Below are 18514 nucleotides of genomic sequence, written 5' to 3'. Positions count from 1 at the left end.
CCTGACCCACAGAATTTGAGCAGAATCAAATGGCTGCTTCATGACACTGTTTTGTTACATAGTAACAGAAACTGGGACATCATTTGCTATGATCCTTTATTTTTAAGAAAATTTTTCATCAGACTACATATACAAAGCACACCTAAAAGAGTCTGGGAAAGGCCCAAGGGAAATAAGTTTTAAACACAGAGGATTTTCCCTTTCCCTGGGAGAAACAGATTTCGTTATTTATGTGGAACTATGATTAACAACATCCACCACTGATTGGTCACCTGTTTTGTTCCTAAAAGGCAGTGTTACTCTATATATGATCCCTAATAATCCCAGACATGCAGAGAAGTTGAATAACTTTTCCAAAGTCCATGGGAAGTAAATGGAAGAGCTGGGATTCCAATTTCCTGAAGGGAGAAGGGTGAGGGGTCAATAGTCTGTACAATTTGAGTCTGCCCCCTTTTTGAGGAATTTTCCAATAGCTTCCACTTACATCTCATTGACTAGAACCTGCCATATGGCTGATCCTATTCTCAAGAAAATCCTGGAAATGTGTTTAAGTTGGTCATTATCACTGACACCCAAAAATACTCAGGATAAGAAAATGGGAACAGGAGAGAGAAAAATGGCGGCGAAGTGAATGGAGGGATTCAGACCGTCTCCCAAGACCAAACTGGATTTACAACGAAAACAAAGGCAAACCGTCAGGAAAGGGTAGCTGAAGGACACCTTGGAGGACCACTTAACCAGAAACACCCACTCAGTCCTGGTAGGCTTGCGAGGACGGGAGAGGGGACCAAGAGCCCAGGGTCCGCAGCGGCCTGGGCAGGGGCCAGGGAACTAGAGGGGAAGTTAACTCTACCGTCTTTCTTCCCACCGTGCCCGGCCTGGAAACCCTGCAGCCGGCTAGGCTAGGCTCTCCGCTGGAGCCGCACAGACTCCTGGCCCCCAAGGAACTGGGCGGGACCAGGGAACTCGGAGGGACCGGGGAACTAGGCGGAAAATTAATTCTGCTGCCTCCCCTCCTGCCGTGCAAGGCCCTGTAGCCGCTGAAGCCGCACAGACTCCTGGCCCCCAGGCAACTCGGTGGGACCGGGGAACGCGGCGGAAAATTAAGTCTACCGCCTCACTCCCTGCCGTGCACGGCCTTAGAAACTCTGCAGCCGGCTAGGCTAGGCTCTCCGCTGGAGCCGCACAGACTCGCAGCCGGCTAGGCTAGGCTCTCTGCTGAAGCCGCACAGACTCGCAGACCCCAGGCAAATCGGTGGGACCGGGGAACGCGGTGGAGATTTAACGCTACCGCCTCCCTCCCTGCCGTGCACGGCCTTGGAAACTCTGCAGCCGGCTAGGCTAGGCTCTCCGCGGGAGCCGCACAGACTCGCAGCCGGCTAGGCTAGGCTCTCTGCTGAAGCCGCACAGACTCGCAGACCCCAGGCAACTCGGTGGGACCGGGGAACGCGGTGGAGAGTTAACTCTACCGCCTCCCCCCCTGCCGTGCACGGCCTTGGAAACTCTGCAGCCGGCTAGGCTAGGCTCTCCGCTGGAGCCGCACAGACTCCTGGCCCCCAAGGAACTGGGCGGGACCAGGGAACTCGGAGGGACCGGGGAACTAGGCGGAAAATTAATTCTGCTGCCTCCCCTCCTGCCGTGCAAGGCCCTGTAGCCGCTGAAGCCGCACAGACTCCTGGCCCCCAGGCAACTCGGTGGGACCGGGGAACGCGGCGGAAAATTAAGTCTACCGCCTCACTCCCTGCCGTGCACGGCCTTGGAAACTCTGCAGCCGGCTAGGCTAGGCTCTCCGCTGGAGCCGCACAGACTCGCAGCCGGCTAGGCTAGGCTCTCTGCTGAAGCCGCACAGACTCGCAGACCCCAGGCAAATCGGTGGGACCGGGGAACGCGGTGGAGATTTAACGCTACCGCCTCCCTCCCTGCCGTGCACGGCCCTGGAAACTCTGCAGCCGCTGAAGCCCCACGGACTCACGGCCCCCAGGGAACTGGGCGGGACCAGGGAACTTGGCTGGAAATTATTCCCACCACCTCCCTTGCCACCCTGCATGGGCCCTCCTAACGCTATAGCCAGCTAAACTCTCCGCTGGAGCCACACAGACTCCCGGAGAACAGGGGACTTGGCGGGATTAAAGTGGGTCCTCCCTGGTGCATCCAAACCCAGGAGAGGGAGCCACAAACAGCAAAACACGAACACCCACTGGGAAAACTTGGCAGACTCCAAAGCCCACTGTGATAACCAAAATGGTGAGAAACAGAAACAAAAGCCAAATGAAAGATCAAGAGACCTCTACAGAAGATGAAATAAATGAGGTGCAGTTAAGCAAGTTAACAGAACTAGAATTTAGAGCCATGATGTTGCGGAAGCTCAACAGCATGTGTAAGGACATGAGCAACATGAGTAAAGACATAGAAATGTTGAAAATAAACCATCTGGAAATGAAAAACCAACAGGAAGAAATGAAGAATGACATATCAGAAATGAAAAACACACTGGAAGGTCTAAAAAGCAGAGTAGGGGAAGCTGAGGACCGGATCAGTGAATTAGAGGACAGGCTAGAAGAAATCAACCAATCAGAAAACCAAAAGGAAAAAAAGATTAAGAAACAAGAAGAGAGCTTAAGAGAATTGTGGGACAACTGGAAACGTAATAATATTCGTATCATAGGAGTCCCTGAAGAAGAAGAAAGTAAGCGAGGGCTAGAGAATATATTCAAAGAAATAGTGACAGAAAACTTCCCTAATTTGGTGAAGGAAGAAGGCATTCAAGTTCAAGAAGCTCAGAGAGCCCCAAGTAAGAAGAACCCAAACAGGCCCACACCAAGACACATAGTAATCAAACTGCCAAAAATTCAAGACAAAGAGAGAATCCTAAAAGCAGCAAGAGATAAGCAACAGGTTACCTACAAAGGAACCCCCATAAGGCTCTCAGCTGACTTCTCACAAGAAACATTACAGGCTCGAAGGGAATGGCATGAAGTAATCAAGGTCATGAAAAACAAGGATCTGAATCCAAGACTACTCTACCCAGCAAGGCTATCGTTCAAAATAGAAGGTCAAATAAAGAGCTTCCCAGACAAAATAAGGCTAAGGGAGTACATTAGCACCAAACCAGCACTGCAAGAAATGTTAAAAGGACTGCTGTAATTACCAGGAGAAATGGGGAGAAAAATAGAACCACACTAAACAAAAATGGCAATAAATAAGTACATATCAATAACCACCTTAAATGTAAATGGACTGAATGCTCCCATAAAAAGACACAGAGTAGCTGATTGGATAAGAAAGCAAGACTCATCTATATGCTGTTTACAAGAAACCCACCTCACAACAAAAGACTCACACAGATTGAAAGTGAAGGGATGGAAAAAAATCTTTCAAGCAAATGGAAAAGAAAAAAAAGCTGGGGTAGCAATACTGATATCTGATAAAATAGACTTCAGATTGAAGGCCATAACTAGAGACAAAGAAGCCCACTACATAATATTGAAAGGATCTATCCAACAGGAAGATATAACATTGATAAACATATATGCACCCAATATAGGAGCACCAAAATATATTAAAAATCTTCTGGAGGACTTCAAAGGAGAAATCGATAGCAATACAATCATAACAGGGGACTTCAACACCCCGCTCACATCACTGGATAGATCCTCTAGACAAAAAATTAGTAAGGAAACAGAGACTCTAAATGAAGCACTAGACCAAATGGATTTAATAGATATCTACAGAGAACTACACCCCAAAACTACAGAATTCACATTCTTCTCAAGTGCACATGGAACATTCTCAAAGATAGACCACATGTTAGGGCACAAACTAAGTCTCTACAAGTTCAAGAAGATTGAAATTATAACAAGCATCTTCTCAGACCACAATGGTATGAAACTAGAAATCAACTGCAAGAAGAACATACAAAGACATTTTAACACATGGAAGCTAAATAGAATGTTATTAAACAATGAATGGGTCACCGAGGAAATCAAGGAAGAAATCAAAAACTTCCTGGAAACCAATGAAAATGAGGACACAACAATACAAAATCTATGGGATGCAGCAAAAGCAGTTCTGAGAGGGAAGTTTATAGCACTACAGGCCTACCTCAAAAAAGAAGAAAAATCTCTAATAGACTACCTAACCTCACAACTTAAAGAACTAGAGAGTAAACAAAAGAAAACCCCAGAGCAAGCAGAAGAAAAGAAATAGTAAGGATCAGAGCAGAAATAAACGACATAGAGACCAAAAAAACAATCCAGAGGATCAATAAAACAAAGAGCTGGTTTTTTGAAAAGATAAACAAGATTGATGGACCCTTAGCTAGACTCACCAAGAAACAAAGAGAGAGAACCCAAATACATAAAATCAGAAATGAAACAGGAGAGATAACAACTGACCCTACAGAAATACAAAAGATCGTTAACAACTACTATAAAAAATTATACGGCAACAAATTCGAAAATCTAAGCGAAATGGACAAATTTTTAGAAACACATAGCCTCCCAAAATTGGATCAGATAGAGACTGAAAACTTGAACAGACCAATAACAACAGAGGAAATTGAAGATGTAATCAAGACTCTTCCAGCAAACAAAAGCCCAGGCCCAGATGGCTTCACAGGGGAGTTTTACCGAACATTCAAAGAAGAACTAATACCCATTCTCCTCAAACTATTTCAAAAAATTCAAGAAGAAGGAAGACTGCCAAACTCGTTTTATGAAGCCAGCATAACTTTAATTCCAAAACCAGAAAAAGACACAACAAAGAAAGAAAACTACAGGCCAATATCCCTGATGAACATAGATGCCAAAATCCTCAACAAAATACTAGCAAATCGAATCCAGCAATACACCAGAAAAATTATCCACCATGACCAGGTGGGATTCATCCCAGGGATGCAAGGCTGGTACAATATTCGCAAATCCATAAATGTGATACACCACATAAATAAATTGAAGAATAAAAACCACATGATCATATCAATAGATGCTGAAAAAGCCTTTGACAAAATCCAGCATCCATTTCTGATAAAAACGCTCACCAGTGTGGGAATTGAGGGATCATACCTAGACATAATAAAGGCCATATATGAAAGACCTACAGCCAACATCATACTCAATGGGCAAAAACCAAAAGCATTTCCCTTAAGAACAGGAACAAGGCAAGGATGCCCACTTTCGCCACTCCTATTTAACATAGTACTGGAAGTCTTAGCCACAGCAATCAGACAGGAAGAAAAAATAAAAGGGATCCAAATTGGAAAGGAGGAAGTGAAAGTGTCATTATTTGCAGATGACATGATACTGTACATAGAAAATCCCAAAGACTCCACCAAAAGCTTACTAGACTTAATAAATGAATTTGGCAAAGTAGCAGGATACAAAATTAACGTCAAGAAATCGATGGCATTCTTATACACCAATGATGAACTCACAGAAAGAGAAACTAGGCAAACAATCCCATTTACCATTGCGGCAAAAAAATTAAGATACCTAGGAATAAACTTAACCAAAGAGATAAAGGACCTATTCGCAGAAAACTACAGATCTTTGAAAAATGAAATAGAGCAAGATGTAAAAAAGTGGAAGAACATACCCTGTTCATGGATTGGGAGAATTAACATCATTAAAATGTCCATATTACCCAAAGCAATCTATAGATTCAACGCAATCCCCATCAAAATACCAACGGCATACTTCAAAGAATTAGAACAATTACTTCAAAAGTTCATATGGAACCAAAAAAGGCCTCGAATAGCCACAGCAATCTTGAAAAGGAAGAACAAAGTTGGAGGGATCACAATACCAGATTTCAGGTTATACTACAAAGCCACCATAATCAAAACAGCCTGGTACTGGCACAAGAACAGGTATATAGACCAGTGGAACAGAATAGAGAACCCAGAAATGGACCCTAGGCAATATGCTCAATTAATATTTGACAAAGGTGGCAAGAGCATACAGTGGAGTAAGGACAGCCTCTTTAATAAATGGTGCTGGGAAAATTGGACAGCTACTTGCCGAAAAATGAAACTAGACCATCAACTTACACCCTACACCAAAATAAACTCAAAATGGATAAAAGACTTAAATGTAACCCATGAATCCATAAAAATCCTAGAGGAGACTGTGGGCAACAAAATCTCAGACATCATACGCAGCAGAATTTTTACTGACACATCACCTAAGGCAATAGAAACAAAGGAGAAAATGAACACATGGGACTACATCAAACTCAAAAGCTTCTGCACAGCGAAAGATACAATCATCAAAACGGAAAGGCTACCCACTGTATGGGAGAGCATAATTGCCAATGATATATCAGATAAGGGGTTAATTTCCAATACATATAGAGTGCTCACACAACTCCACAAAAGGAAGACAAAGAATCCAATTAAAAAATGGGCAGAGGAACTAAATAGACACCTCTCCAAACAGGACATACAAATGGCTAAGAGACATATGAAGAAATGTTCATCATCACTAATCATCAGAGAGATGCAAATCAAAACAACAATGAGGTATCACCTCACACCGGTCAGAATGGCCGCCATCAACAAATCATCAAACAACAAGTGTTGGCGAGGGTGTGGAGAAAAGGGGACTCTAGTACACTGTTGGTGGGAATGCAGACTGGTGCAGCCACTATGGAAAACAATATGGTGTCACCTCAAAAAATTAAAAATTGAACTCCCATTTGACCCAGTGATCCCACTTCTAGGAATATACCCTAAGAAGCCTGAAACACCAATCAGAAAGAATATATGTACCCCCATCTTTGTAGCAGCACTATTTACAATCGCTAAGATCTGGAAACAGCCCAAGTGCCCATCAGTAGACGAATGGATTAAAAAGCTGTGGTACATATACACAATGGAGTACTACGCAGCGGTAAGAAAGAAAGATCTCTTGTCCTTTGAGACTACATGGAGGGACCTGGAAAGTATCATCCTGAGTGAAACAAGCCAAGCAGAGAAAGACAAATTTCATATGATCTCACTGATTTCTGGAATATAATGAACATAACAGTTTGAGGACAATCCCCTAAGGAGTGGGGAGCTGAGAGAGGGATGAACAACAGAATTTATATGCATATAGGCATGAACAGTGGACATGGACAACAATCGGGGGAAGGGGCGGGGAGGGAAGGGGGAGGGGGGAACCACTGGGGGAAAAAAGGAGAATCATTTGTAACAAAAATTATTCAATAAAATAAAAAAAAAATAAAATAAAATAAAAAAAAAAAAAAAAAAAAAAAAAAGAAAATGGGAACAAAAATTAAGTTGTCAACTTCCAGTGTCTACCTCACTGACAAAAAAAAAAAAGCAAACATATCAGAAAGGAAACCCCTAGTTAATGACAAACACCACTTTGGAACCATCTGTCAGAGAATCTTACTTGAAGATCTTGCCAACTGACCAATCACATGTGTCCTTTCTGGTTACCTGGAACCCAGGGATGTCTCCCTACCACCCTTCTGCATCTTCTGGATGATTCTTCTTGTGTAATTCAGGGAGGACAGGAGAACAACAGGGTCTGCATGGACATTCCAGACCCTATGCAATTCACTTGCTATATTGCCACAAAGGTGGTTATTTTAGTTATCTACTGATGTATCACAGGTTACCTCAGAATTTACTGGCTTAATGTTCTTCAGTTGGTTAATGAAGACATAAACTGTGATATATTCAGATAATGGAATACTATTCAACACTAAAAAGGAATGAGCTATCAAGCCATTTAGCACAAATACATATTATGAAGTAAAAGAAGCCAATGAAGGGTGAGGTCAATGGAGGTGGCAGAGAGCATAAAGGAATAAATGATGATGAAAAAAATTAAATTAAATTAAAAATTATGTGAAAAAGAAGCCAAACTGAAAAGGCTACATACTATACATTTCTAACTATATGACATTCTGGACAAGGCAAAACTACAGAGACCGCAAAAAGATCATTGGGTGCCAGGAGTTAAGGGGGAGAGAGATAAATAGGTGGAGCACAGAGGCTTCTTAGGGTAGTGAAACTATTCTGTATGATACTGTAATGATGGATACATGCCATTATACACTTGTCTAAACCCCTAGAATGTACAACACTAAGAGTGAACCCTAATGTAAACTGTAGACTCTGGGTGATAATGATGTGTCAGTGTAACTTCATCAATCATAACAAATGTACAACTCTGATTGGGGATGATGATTATGGGGAGCAGGGCTATATGGGAAATCTCTGAACTTTCCTCTCAATTTTGCTGTGAACCTAAAACTGCTCTTTAAAAATCTTTTAAGAAATAATCAGTGGCTCAAAACAGCAATAAGCTTTTCTCTTGGTCTTTGAGAGTCAGAAATTAGGAGTGGTTTAGCTGGGGGTCTGACTCAAGGTCTCTCATCAATTTGTAGTCAAGATGTTTGCAGGGGCTGCATCATGTAAAGGCTTGACAGGGGCTGAGGGAGCTACTCCCAAGACAGCTCCCTCACATGACTGGCAGAGTGTTAATGACTGGTGCAGAAATCCTAAATTCCTTACTCCTACAAAAGGTTGCCTGCGAGACCTTACATCAGGGCAGCAAGTCATCCGGTAGGGTGCAAATTGGAAGCTGTAATATCTTTCAGGACCTAGCCATGAAAGTCTCAAACTGTCATTTCCACAATATCCTGTTGGCTACACAGGTCAGCCCTAATCATTGTGGAAAGGGACCACACAGGGGTATGAATACTAAGAAGCAGGTGTCATTGAGGGCAATTTTGGGGGTTGGCTACTGCAGTGCCTTTCTGATGCATGAACCAATACATTACATTAAAGATCTGAGTAAAGAATTTATCCCCCTGTAAAAAAAAGTGTTATATTTGAAAGTAAAATAAAATTTAGTAATAATACTTACAAAATCAGGCTGGGCCATTTGTACCTCCAAGGGAGTTGGAATGGCAGGCTTGGCAATATGCAGATAATGGTAAGATCCAGGAATAATGCCTCCTAGAAGAAAGAGCAAGTTTTTCACATTTTAATTTAGTTGTTAATAAGGTAGGTAACATTATTAACTACTACAGGACAAATGGAGATGCCTATAATGGTGTATGCTACTCAAACTTTCCCACTAAAAGTACTGCTATTAGCTAGCAACTCCCTGGAATGATTGGGCTTTACTTAACAAAATCGGTGAGAATGTACCATTGCACTCCATAATGTAGCCAACAGTGCTCCAAGATATCCCAAGCTGATCCTGGTTATCCTGTGATTTCTCATAACTCTTGTTACTCTACCTGCCAAAGCCACACCAAGATCTTTAGAGTCTTTAAATGTTGCAGTGGTTTTCCCATTCCCCATCACTCCTCCAGTATTTAACCAAAATATCTAAAAAGTGAATATTATGAGGAAAAGCAATAAATTTCTTGTTCACTGTCTTAGAAAGCTATTATTATCAAATTATTAATATTTCTAGTCTGTCCCAGAAACATGAGGCTGACCTAACTCTGGTCTCTGACACCCATCCCTTGTCTTCCTCCTTCCCAAAGTCTCTACTTTTTCTAAGTCTCTACTTCTAAGAATGAGAAGTATAGCAGAAGTTCTCGGAGGCCATTTAGATAGGTAGAAAAAAAGATAAGGTCTGGAATATAGGGCTTTTGTCTTTTTAGTCTGATGTTCTATTTACTGGCTTAGGGTCCATGGACACTCTAAGGGGTCCATGGATGCCTTTGGGTATTAGTCCTCTAACCTTCTGGAAGTGAACAAAAATTTGTAAATATATATTGCATTTTTCTGGAAGAAGGTCTATAACATTCAAAGACACTATTTTCAAAGGTATCTCTCAACTCCCAAACATAAAAAAAATTCTGTGTTTCTTAAGATGCTCTCCTTAAGAGTCAACAGGCTTAGCAGATCAATGTAGACTCTTTACAGCTGAAAATGGTTTGGATTATCCATCCAGATAGCAGCTAAGGCCTGAGATGCTTGAAAGGATCTCTTTATCTCTGAAATTATAGTGAGATGGAAGTTTGGGAAGATGTCAAAGCATTGCTCCATTTTGACCAGTTGTGAGTAATCTCTGGGCAAGTCTCTGATCATACTCCAGTCTGTTTAACCACAGTTACTATATAGTCCATAATAAATGCTAAAAATGCAAACAACCATCACAATAATAATGCCAGGTTCATAATGAATTCTTAAACATTGACAGGGAGCCCTCCTCTGTCTCTGTACAGAGGAGTTTCCTCACCAAGTCTAAGAGAAGGATGGAGTGCTGTCCTGAGCATTGACCCAGATCCTACTGGTGGCTTCATCACGGGTAAGAAGGTGGCCTACTACACACCTTGGATCTTGGCTCCCTTGTACATGGGGATGAGTCGGTCAAGGTCAGCTGGTGGCTCAGTCACAGGCTCAAGGGTTGGATCAAAGAGATTGAGCATAGCTGCTGCCAGTTGAAAGCCAACTTCTTTGGAATTGAAGTTGCTGTGAGTCCACTCATTTGAGTAATACCTATTGGAGAATTTAGTGAGGGAGCCAGCAGCTCTGATGGCTATGTCGTTGGTGTGGAAGTTTGTATCAATGACAAGTCGGCCATCATAAACAAGACATGCATCATTGAATGCTTTAAATGTTTCATAATCCACATTCTTCTCACAGAAGCTGAAGAATATCTACCAAATGAACAATCACATTGTTACTTAGTTATCACTCTTTACATTCCCAAGACTGTAAACAGTCATCAGAACATTTTATTATTGGGAGAACACACAAAAAATCAAAATCTACTAAAAGTTTGTCATAATGGTGTGTGAGGGGGGGAGACTCTGGTATGAAGAACAAATTACGATCACCCAATATCACTCTTTTATTTGTTTTATCATTCAAACTAGACATCCAGTAGAGAGAAGGATGCCAAATGATGGAATAGCTACCAATAGAGTCCGTATTTTTTCCCCACAAGGAGGTTTACAGTTCATAGAGACACCACTTTCCGTAATCCTCCAATATTTTAAATATTTCAGCCTCCTTCCATATTCCTTTTCCTCATCCTGTGTCTTGACACTTAGGCCTCTCTAGGTTCCTTCTTGGAGTCACCTCATCTAATCTTGAGTCTTCAAATTGCCCCATTTCTGGCCTTTTAAACCCACAAACCTGACCTGCAAGATGCCCCTGAGAAGATGAGAGCCCCATCAGACTCAGCATTTACCATGTCTGGGTTCCTCCCTTGGTGCTTCCTGCTCTGGAATGGTACAAAGTCATTGAATAAATATTTATGGGCCACCTACCATATGCCAGGCACTGTGCTTTAGAAGGGTCACAAAGCCCTCTGCATACTCCCTAGAAGTGATCTCTATGCTCCCTCCATTCTCTGCCCAGATTTTAATGATTTCTCATGCTCATCTGAACATCTTCTAAGTTGATGTTGAAAGTCATTAAAGTAGTCCAAGTTAGTTGTTTGTAAGTCGTCAGTTGTTGAAACAGTTGAGATAAGTTCAATCATTTTATTTTTACCTAAATATAGTTTGCCATCCTATTTAAAGCATGCTAAAAATAAACATATGATGTAAATCCTCATCATACTGATGGCCACCTCCCGTTTTCCTTCACATGCCTGCTTTAGCCACCTCACTTGTCCTGTTTTGTACAAAAATCAGCTGTTCTGGGCCAAAACCTCTCTTTCATATCCCTTCCCCACACCCATGAATAATCCTGTGGTAGAGACTAGTCATGCATAGCTATGCATATTTAAATCCAAATGAACTAAAATTAAATAAAATTTAAAATCCAGACTCAGTTATACTGAGGTAGGGTGGTAAGAAGCTAGGAAAATTTCTAGGCAAGTGGAATGAGGAAACTGAGGCAAGCCAAACAATTTGAACAACTTACAGCTAGCTAGTGAATCGTAAGAACCTATCTTCCCTAGCCAAGGACACTTAAAAGCAAATGGTTTATACCTCTCCTCCTTAACCAGAGAATACAAAGCTTAAATCACCCTGGTCAGGGACATAGGGGACAGAGACCCAATTAATACCATTTGTGTCAACTGAACCCGAGGACGGAAGAAGTCAGGGGAACAAATAACAAAAACCCGATTGGAGCCAGATAGATCCAAGATAAAAGTAAGGCAGTAAAGCAGATCAAAGAATAATCCCAAACTCCTCTACACTAATTTTAATACATCAGAATATTGAAAACACACCTGGAAAGATAATAAATATTCTACTGAAAACCTCCTCTAAGATTCTCACTTGCAAAAGAAAGATAACAACTCTCAAGACAAAGACTCAGTGTGGGCTCACACTAGAGCACGTTCATGCCCCTTCTTGGCATGAACATTTTATTTTCCTCTAAATTCTAAGTGTCTCCACAAGACTTGCAATCAGGGGAGCTCCTCCTGGGCTCACCCTTTGATCCTCTCTTTAAGGCCCTCTTTTTCTCTGATTTTCTGGTGAGCTAAAAGCAGCCCCATCTTGGCTTACTTCTTTCCCTGTGACCTTTACTTCCCAGTGAGCTAACAGCAGCCCTGCCTTGGCTTACTTCTTTCCTGTAACATTTCTAGGAGACAAAGCAGAGCACTGCCTAGGCTCTCTTCTGTTGCTTCTTCTACCCTAAGTCCTTCCTTTGTTTCACTGTCCCCAGCTTTAATAAATGTCCTCTCAAAATCACCTGGACTTGTGTTAGGAAATCTTTCCTACACGAAGTCAAGAACCCACACACTACACTGAGGCAGACCCACTCCAGGCCCTGGGGGTCCTGTCCAGTAACAGTAATAGCTTATTCCCAATGCTAAAAAGCTACAGATGTCTAGTTGCTGCCATACTGGACAACACAGATATTGATCATTTCCATCATCAAGGAAAGTCCTATTGGACAGTACCAGACTCAGATCCGTCATCTCAGTAATGCCTTTTATTCTCCCTCAGGGAGCCAACAGGATTTTTCTCCTTTTCTCTGCGTCTGTTCACACAGCTCTGTAACCCTATCCCAGTTACTCCTATCCCAGTCAGCTTCTTTCTTTTGAATCTCTTAAATTCTTCCTGTTTTATAATTCTTACTCAGTGACCACAGAACAAAAAATATTTTTCTGAGTCTGTCTCTGACTGAGTATCTCTATTTTCTTACTCTTCTTTTTTCTTTCCTATACTCCTTTCCCATCTATATAAAAATAAGTTTTCTCATTCATATAAAAATATAGACATGTAGCTAGGGTTTCAGCAGAGCTAAAATCATAGTCAATATCTAGAGTTTCCTTTCCATGTTGGAGCAGAGTCCTGTCCAGCATCAGGCTTGCATAGCTTGTGTTCCCTGTTGCAGTACATCAGCGTGTGGTGTTTGCAGAGTCACATGGATATGGAAGAAACACAATGAATGCAAGGAAGCAGGAACAACAGAGCCCCACAAGTCAATAGTCCAGTGCACAAGAGAACTCCTTTGTTTAGGAGATTGTGTGTTTCCAAATTTTCATGGGCTTGCAGTGGCCACACCCATTCTGGCCAATGATTTTTGTTCCCAGATATGACTTACAGGCAAGTACCTTGCTATGTCACCCCAACTTGATTGGGCATGTGTCTTTCTTTTTTGGATCCCTTCTCCCAGTGTTTTGCAGGGGGATAAGCTGGTAGTTCCCCAGGGAGTACAAAGTTGCAGCTTCCTTATGAAGCTACCCAAACAATATGCCTATGTCTGGCTTCCCCCTTTTCTCCTTTCCTTCTATTAATAACAAGCTAATTTCAACACTATCAATCTTATTTCTCTCTTTACAATTCACATGGCTTTTATTGCTTTTGCCTCCTTAATTATTCTGTTTGGAACCTCCAGTACAAAGATACACTTGTTTCTTATATGAAGGAGAAAGTATTCAGTTTTCCATTATTAAGTGTGACATTGGCTGTGGAATATTTTGTAGAAGCTTTTTACTAGGTTGAAAAAGCTCCCATATACTTTATTTTGTTGAGTGCTTTTATCATGAAAGAGTATTGGATTTTATCAAACCCCTTTTCTATATCTATTTAGATGACCACGTGTTTTTGTCTTTTATTATAGTAATATGGTACAGTGATACCTCGGTTCTCGAACATAATTCATTCCAGGAGGACGGTCGAGAACCAAATTGTTCGAGAACCGAAGCAATGAAACCCAATAGGAAATAATGGAAACTGGATTAATTCGTTCCAAGCCCCAGAAAATGCCTATTTACTGGCCTAATTTGTATATAATATGTAGAAAAACATAAGTCTCAACAAGAAATAAAAGTGTACAGTATGTCTAAGGGTTAAATTCAGTGTAAAGCGTGACTCTCTCCACAAAGCGTGACTCTCTCTCTGCACTCACACTGATGACGCAAGCAAGGCGCGCTGGGCCGAATGAATGCCATTCGGCTCAACTCGGCTCATCTCGGAAGTTCGAGTTCCAAATATTTGTTCGGATTCCGAGACAAAAGTTTCTCGAATCTCCTGGTCGAATACCGATTTGGTCGAAAGTCAAGGCGTTCGAGAACCGAGGTATCACTGTATATTGCACTGATTGAATTTTAGATGTTAAATCAACCTTCTCTTCTTGCAAAAAACTCACACCTTAAACAGAATTCATTTTTTTTCAATTATTTTATTATGACATGGACTTATTTTCAAAATATTTTCCTTGAGGACAGACTTACAGAGTTTTGTTCACTTATTTTGTTTAATTGAAACCCTCTTGTGTTTCAATTAATTGTGAGAGTAGTCAGTGACAGTAAAAGTCTTCAAGATAGAAAATTTTTATTTTCTTTTATTTTAAATTAATTAATTAATTTTGGAACAGATGTTTCTCCTTTTTACCCCACTGATGGAAATTAACCCCTTATCTGATATATCATTGGCAATTATACTCTTCCATAGAGTGGGTTGCCTTTCCATTTTGATGATTGTATCTTTTGCTGTGCAGAAGTTTTGAGTTTGATGTAGTTCCATGTGTTCATTTTCTCCTTTGTTTCTGTTGCCTTAGGTGATGTATCAGTAAAAATTCTGCTACGTATAATGCCTGAAATTTTGTTGCCTACAGTTTCTTCTAGGATTTTTATGGATTCATGAGTCACATTTAAGTCTTTTATCCATTTTGAGTTTATTCTTGTATAGGGTGTAAGTTGATGATCTATTTTCTTTTTGCATTTTTCCAACACCATTCACTAAAGAAGATGTCTTTACACCCCTGTATGCTCTTGTCCCCTTTGTCAAATATTAATTGAGCATATTGCCTTGATACATTTCTGGGTTCTCTGTTCTGTTCCACTGGTCTATATGCCTGTTCTTGTACCAGTACCAGGCTGTTTTGATAACAGAGGCTTTGTAGTATAACCTGAAATCTGGTAATGTGATCCCTCCTACTTTGTTCTTCTCTTTCAAGATTACTGTGGATATTCAAGGTCTTCTTTGGTTCCATATAAACTTTCAAAGTATTTGTTTTAGTTCTGTGATGTATTGTTGGTATTTTGATGGAGATTCCATTGAATCTCAAGATTGCTATGGGTAATATGGACATTTTATTTTATTTATTTATTTATTTATTTATTTTTATTGATTAATTTTTGTTACAGATGTTTCTCCTTTTTCCCCCACGGAATCTCCCCTCCCCCTTTCTCCCTGCACCTCCTCAGATTGTTGTCCATGTCCACTGTTCATGCATACATGCATATAAGTTCTGTGGTTCATCCTTCCCCCACCTCTCCCCTCTTTAGGGGATTGTCAGTCTGTACCCCGCTTCCACGTCTCTGGGACTACCCCATTCCTCCTACTGTTATGTTCATTATATTCCACAAATAAGTGAGATCATATGAAACTTGTCTTTCTCTGTTTGGCTTGTTTCACTTAGGATGATACTTTCAAGGTCCCTCCATGTAGCCTCAAAGGATAAGAGATCTTTCTTTCTTACCGCTGCGTACTCTATTGTGTATATGTACCACAGCTTTTTGATCCATTCGTCTACTGAAGGACACTTGGGCTGTTTCCAGATCTTAGCGATTGTAAATAGTGCTGCTACAAACATGGGGGTACATATAAACTTCGTGATTGGTGTTTCATGATTCTTAGGGTATATTCCTAGAAGTGGGATCACTGGGTCAAATGGAAGATCAATTTTTAGTTTTTTGAGGTGACACCATATTGTTTTCCATAGTGGATGCACCAGTCTGCATTCCCACCAGCTGTGCACTAAAGTCCCCTTTTCTCCACACCCTCGCCAACACTTGTTGTTTGATGATTTGTTGATGGCGGCCATTCTGACAGGTGTGAGGTGATAATATGGACATTTTAATAATGTTAATTCTTCCAATCCATGAACAAGGTACGTGCTTCCACTTTTTTATATCTTCCCCTATTTCTTTTCTCAATGACCTGTAGTCCTCTATTTCTTTGGTGAAGTTTATTCCTAGGTATCTTAATTTTTTTGCTGTGAGCCCCACCTGGACAGCTAGATCGCACCAGTCTCTCTAGGGCTCCAGCTTCCCATTGCACTTGTGAGCTGATGGACCACTCAGGCCTCTGTGGAGCCCTGGTCCTATAATGGTGGCTGGGGAGTGCTGCTGCCCGGTGGGGCTCAACTCCTGCTCAGCTTTTACTGTAGATTTTGGGGATGGGTCTCAGCTGCTGGTCTGTGCTTCTGTTGTCTGGGGATGGATGTCTGCTCCCTAGCCCCTGTTGCTGGGGTATATCTCGACTCTGATCAGGCTGCTACTACCGGGGATAGTGCTGGGCTCTTGGCTGTCTGCTTCTGTGACTAGCTCCTTGGGAGCTCCACTACTGTGTACCAGTCTGTGTTGACACAGAGTGTCCACTGGTTTGATGGTGCCAGGTACGCTGGTGGGCTTAGGTTTCTGGGCCCTAGGCACTCCCACTGCCTCCTCCCAGGGAAGACCCAGGATCTTCCAAAATGGTGGGACCTCCCCGCAGCGCAGGGAGAAGCGCCCTGAAGGGCCGCTTACTGCCGTAGCCCGCTACTCCGTCCACAGCACAGGAACCTTCTGCTCTATGTCTCTACACTGCTCAGGTTCAGTCATCCACCTTCACATCCACTCACACTCTCTCACACACTCGCTCACTCTTTCACACACTCACCCTCCCTCTGGTCCTGCCCACAGCCATTTTTTTTTCCACAGAATTCTTTTAATGATTAGCATATCTATAGCAAGAGCTATTTGCCTAAAAGGTCATGAGAAAATATAACTAGAATTAAGAGTCAGAGAGAGCAAGCATTTCATGAACAGTACTTTTGCTATATTCATCAGTTTTGGTATGTTTTTTTAAATTCATCTCAAATAATTTTATAATTTCCCTTTTGATTTCTTTTTTCAACCTATTGTTCCTTAGAATTGAATTAAATTCTATATATTACTGAGTTTCCCAAATCTCTTTTTGATTATCTAAATAAATTGTATTCTTTTCAGAGACAAAAATATAGAAAGCCATTTGATTTTAATTACAATTATATATTAAAACAGCATCATCATCCTCTTGAGCCCTTGAAAATGCTCAAAGTCTCTTCACCATCTCCACAGAAGTTGCTCTACCTATCTAGTTTTTGTTTTTCTAGTTAAACCTAGTTTTTGTTAAGTAGCCATTTAATTTCCAAATTCTTGTTTTTCTGGGTTTTTCAAAATTACTAGTATTGCAATAATATTATTTTATACTGTTTTGGTGTAGGCATTCACAATTGGGCTACATTTGGGTTTTCAGAGAAGTTTGTGGACTTGATGGAAAAGCAAATCTAACACTGTTCATGGGAACATGTGTTCTATGTTACAGAGCTCTCAAATACAATTCATATGCTCCTGCAATGCCAACTGAATTTTATGTATTGGATAAAATATGAAGTAGAAACATCTGGCCACATCGATGTTGTTCCAAATAAATATTTAAGACTACTTATATTTATAATTCAGATTAGGGAGAGCATAACTCCCTGGTTAGAAGATAAAGAGTCACTGATCTGATAAACCTTATTCATCATGCATTCTGACAAACACTTCTTAAAAAAAAATATTTAATTCAATTTATTTAAACTAAAATCCAAACAGTTCACCCCTTTCTCCCACCTCCACTTCCAGCCTCTTGCAATCACCCACCTGTTCTCTGTATCTATAAGCTTGCTTTATTTTTTAAGATTCCACATATAAGGGCGATCATACCATACAGTATTTGTCTTTCTCTGTCAGACTTACCACACTTAACATAATGCTCTCAAGTTTCACCCAAGTTGTTGTAAATGGCAAGATTTCATTCTTCCCATGGCTGAATAATGTTCCAGTTTTTCTGTGCGTGCATACACTAATTCCTTGATCATTAATCCAATTAAGTTTTTTCTATTTTTATCTCACAAATAATGCTACAATAAATGTGGGGATGTATATATCTTTTCATAGTGTTTTTATTTTCTTCAAATACCCAGAATTGGAATTGGAATTGGAATTGCTGGATCATATGGTATTTCTATTTTTAATTTTTAGAGGAACTTCCATACTGTTTTTCATTGTGATTGCACCAATTTATATTCCCACCAACAGTGCACAAAGATCCCTTTTCT

General features: G+C 41.0%; 1 protein-coding gene across 1 annotated transcript in view; it reads right to left on the bottom strand.

Moving 5' to 3' along the window:
• Positions 1-18514, bottom strand: part of CFAP61 (cilia and flagella associated protein 61) — a 551989-nt gene that overhangs the window by 111745 nt on the left and 421730 nt on the right. Inside the window, exons 22-23 of the mRNA XM_036245530.1 lie at positions 10305-10632; positions 8880-8971 (exon numbers count right to left, since the gene is read on the bottom strand). Coding sequence (XP_036101423.1) covers positions 8880-8971; positions 10305-10632 — 420 coding nt within the window. The remainder of the gene's footprint in view (positions 1-8879; positions 8972-10304; positions 10633-18514) is intronic.

The sequence above is a fragment of the Molossus molossus genome, unplaced genomic scaffold (genome assembly GCF_014108415.1).
Source record: "Molossus molossus isolate mMolMol1 unplaced genomic scaffold, mMolMol1.p scaffold_m16_p_6, whole genome shotgun sequence".
Lineage (NCBI taxonomy): Eukaryota > Metazoa > Chordata > Mammalia > Chiroptera > Molossidae > Molossus > Molossus molossus.
The sequence above is the reverse complement of the archived record's forward strand: the minus strand, read 5'-3'. Positions and strand labels throughout refer to the sequence as shown.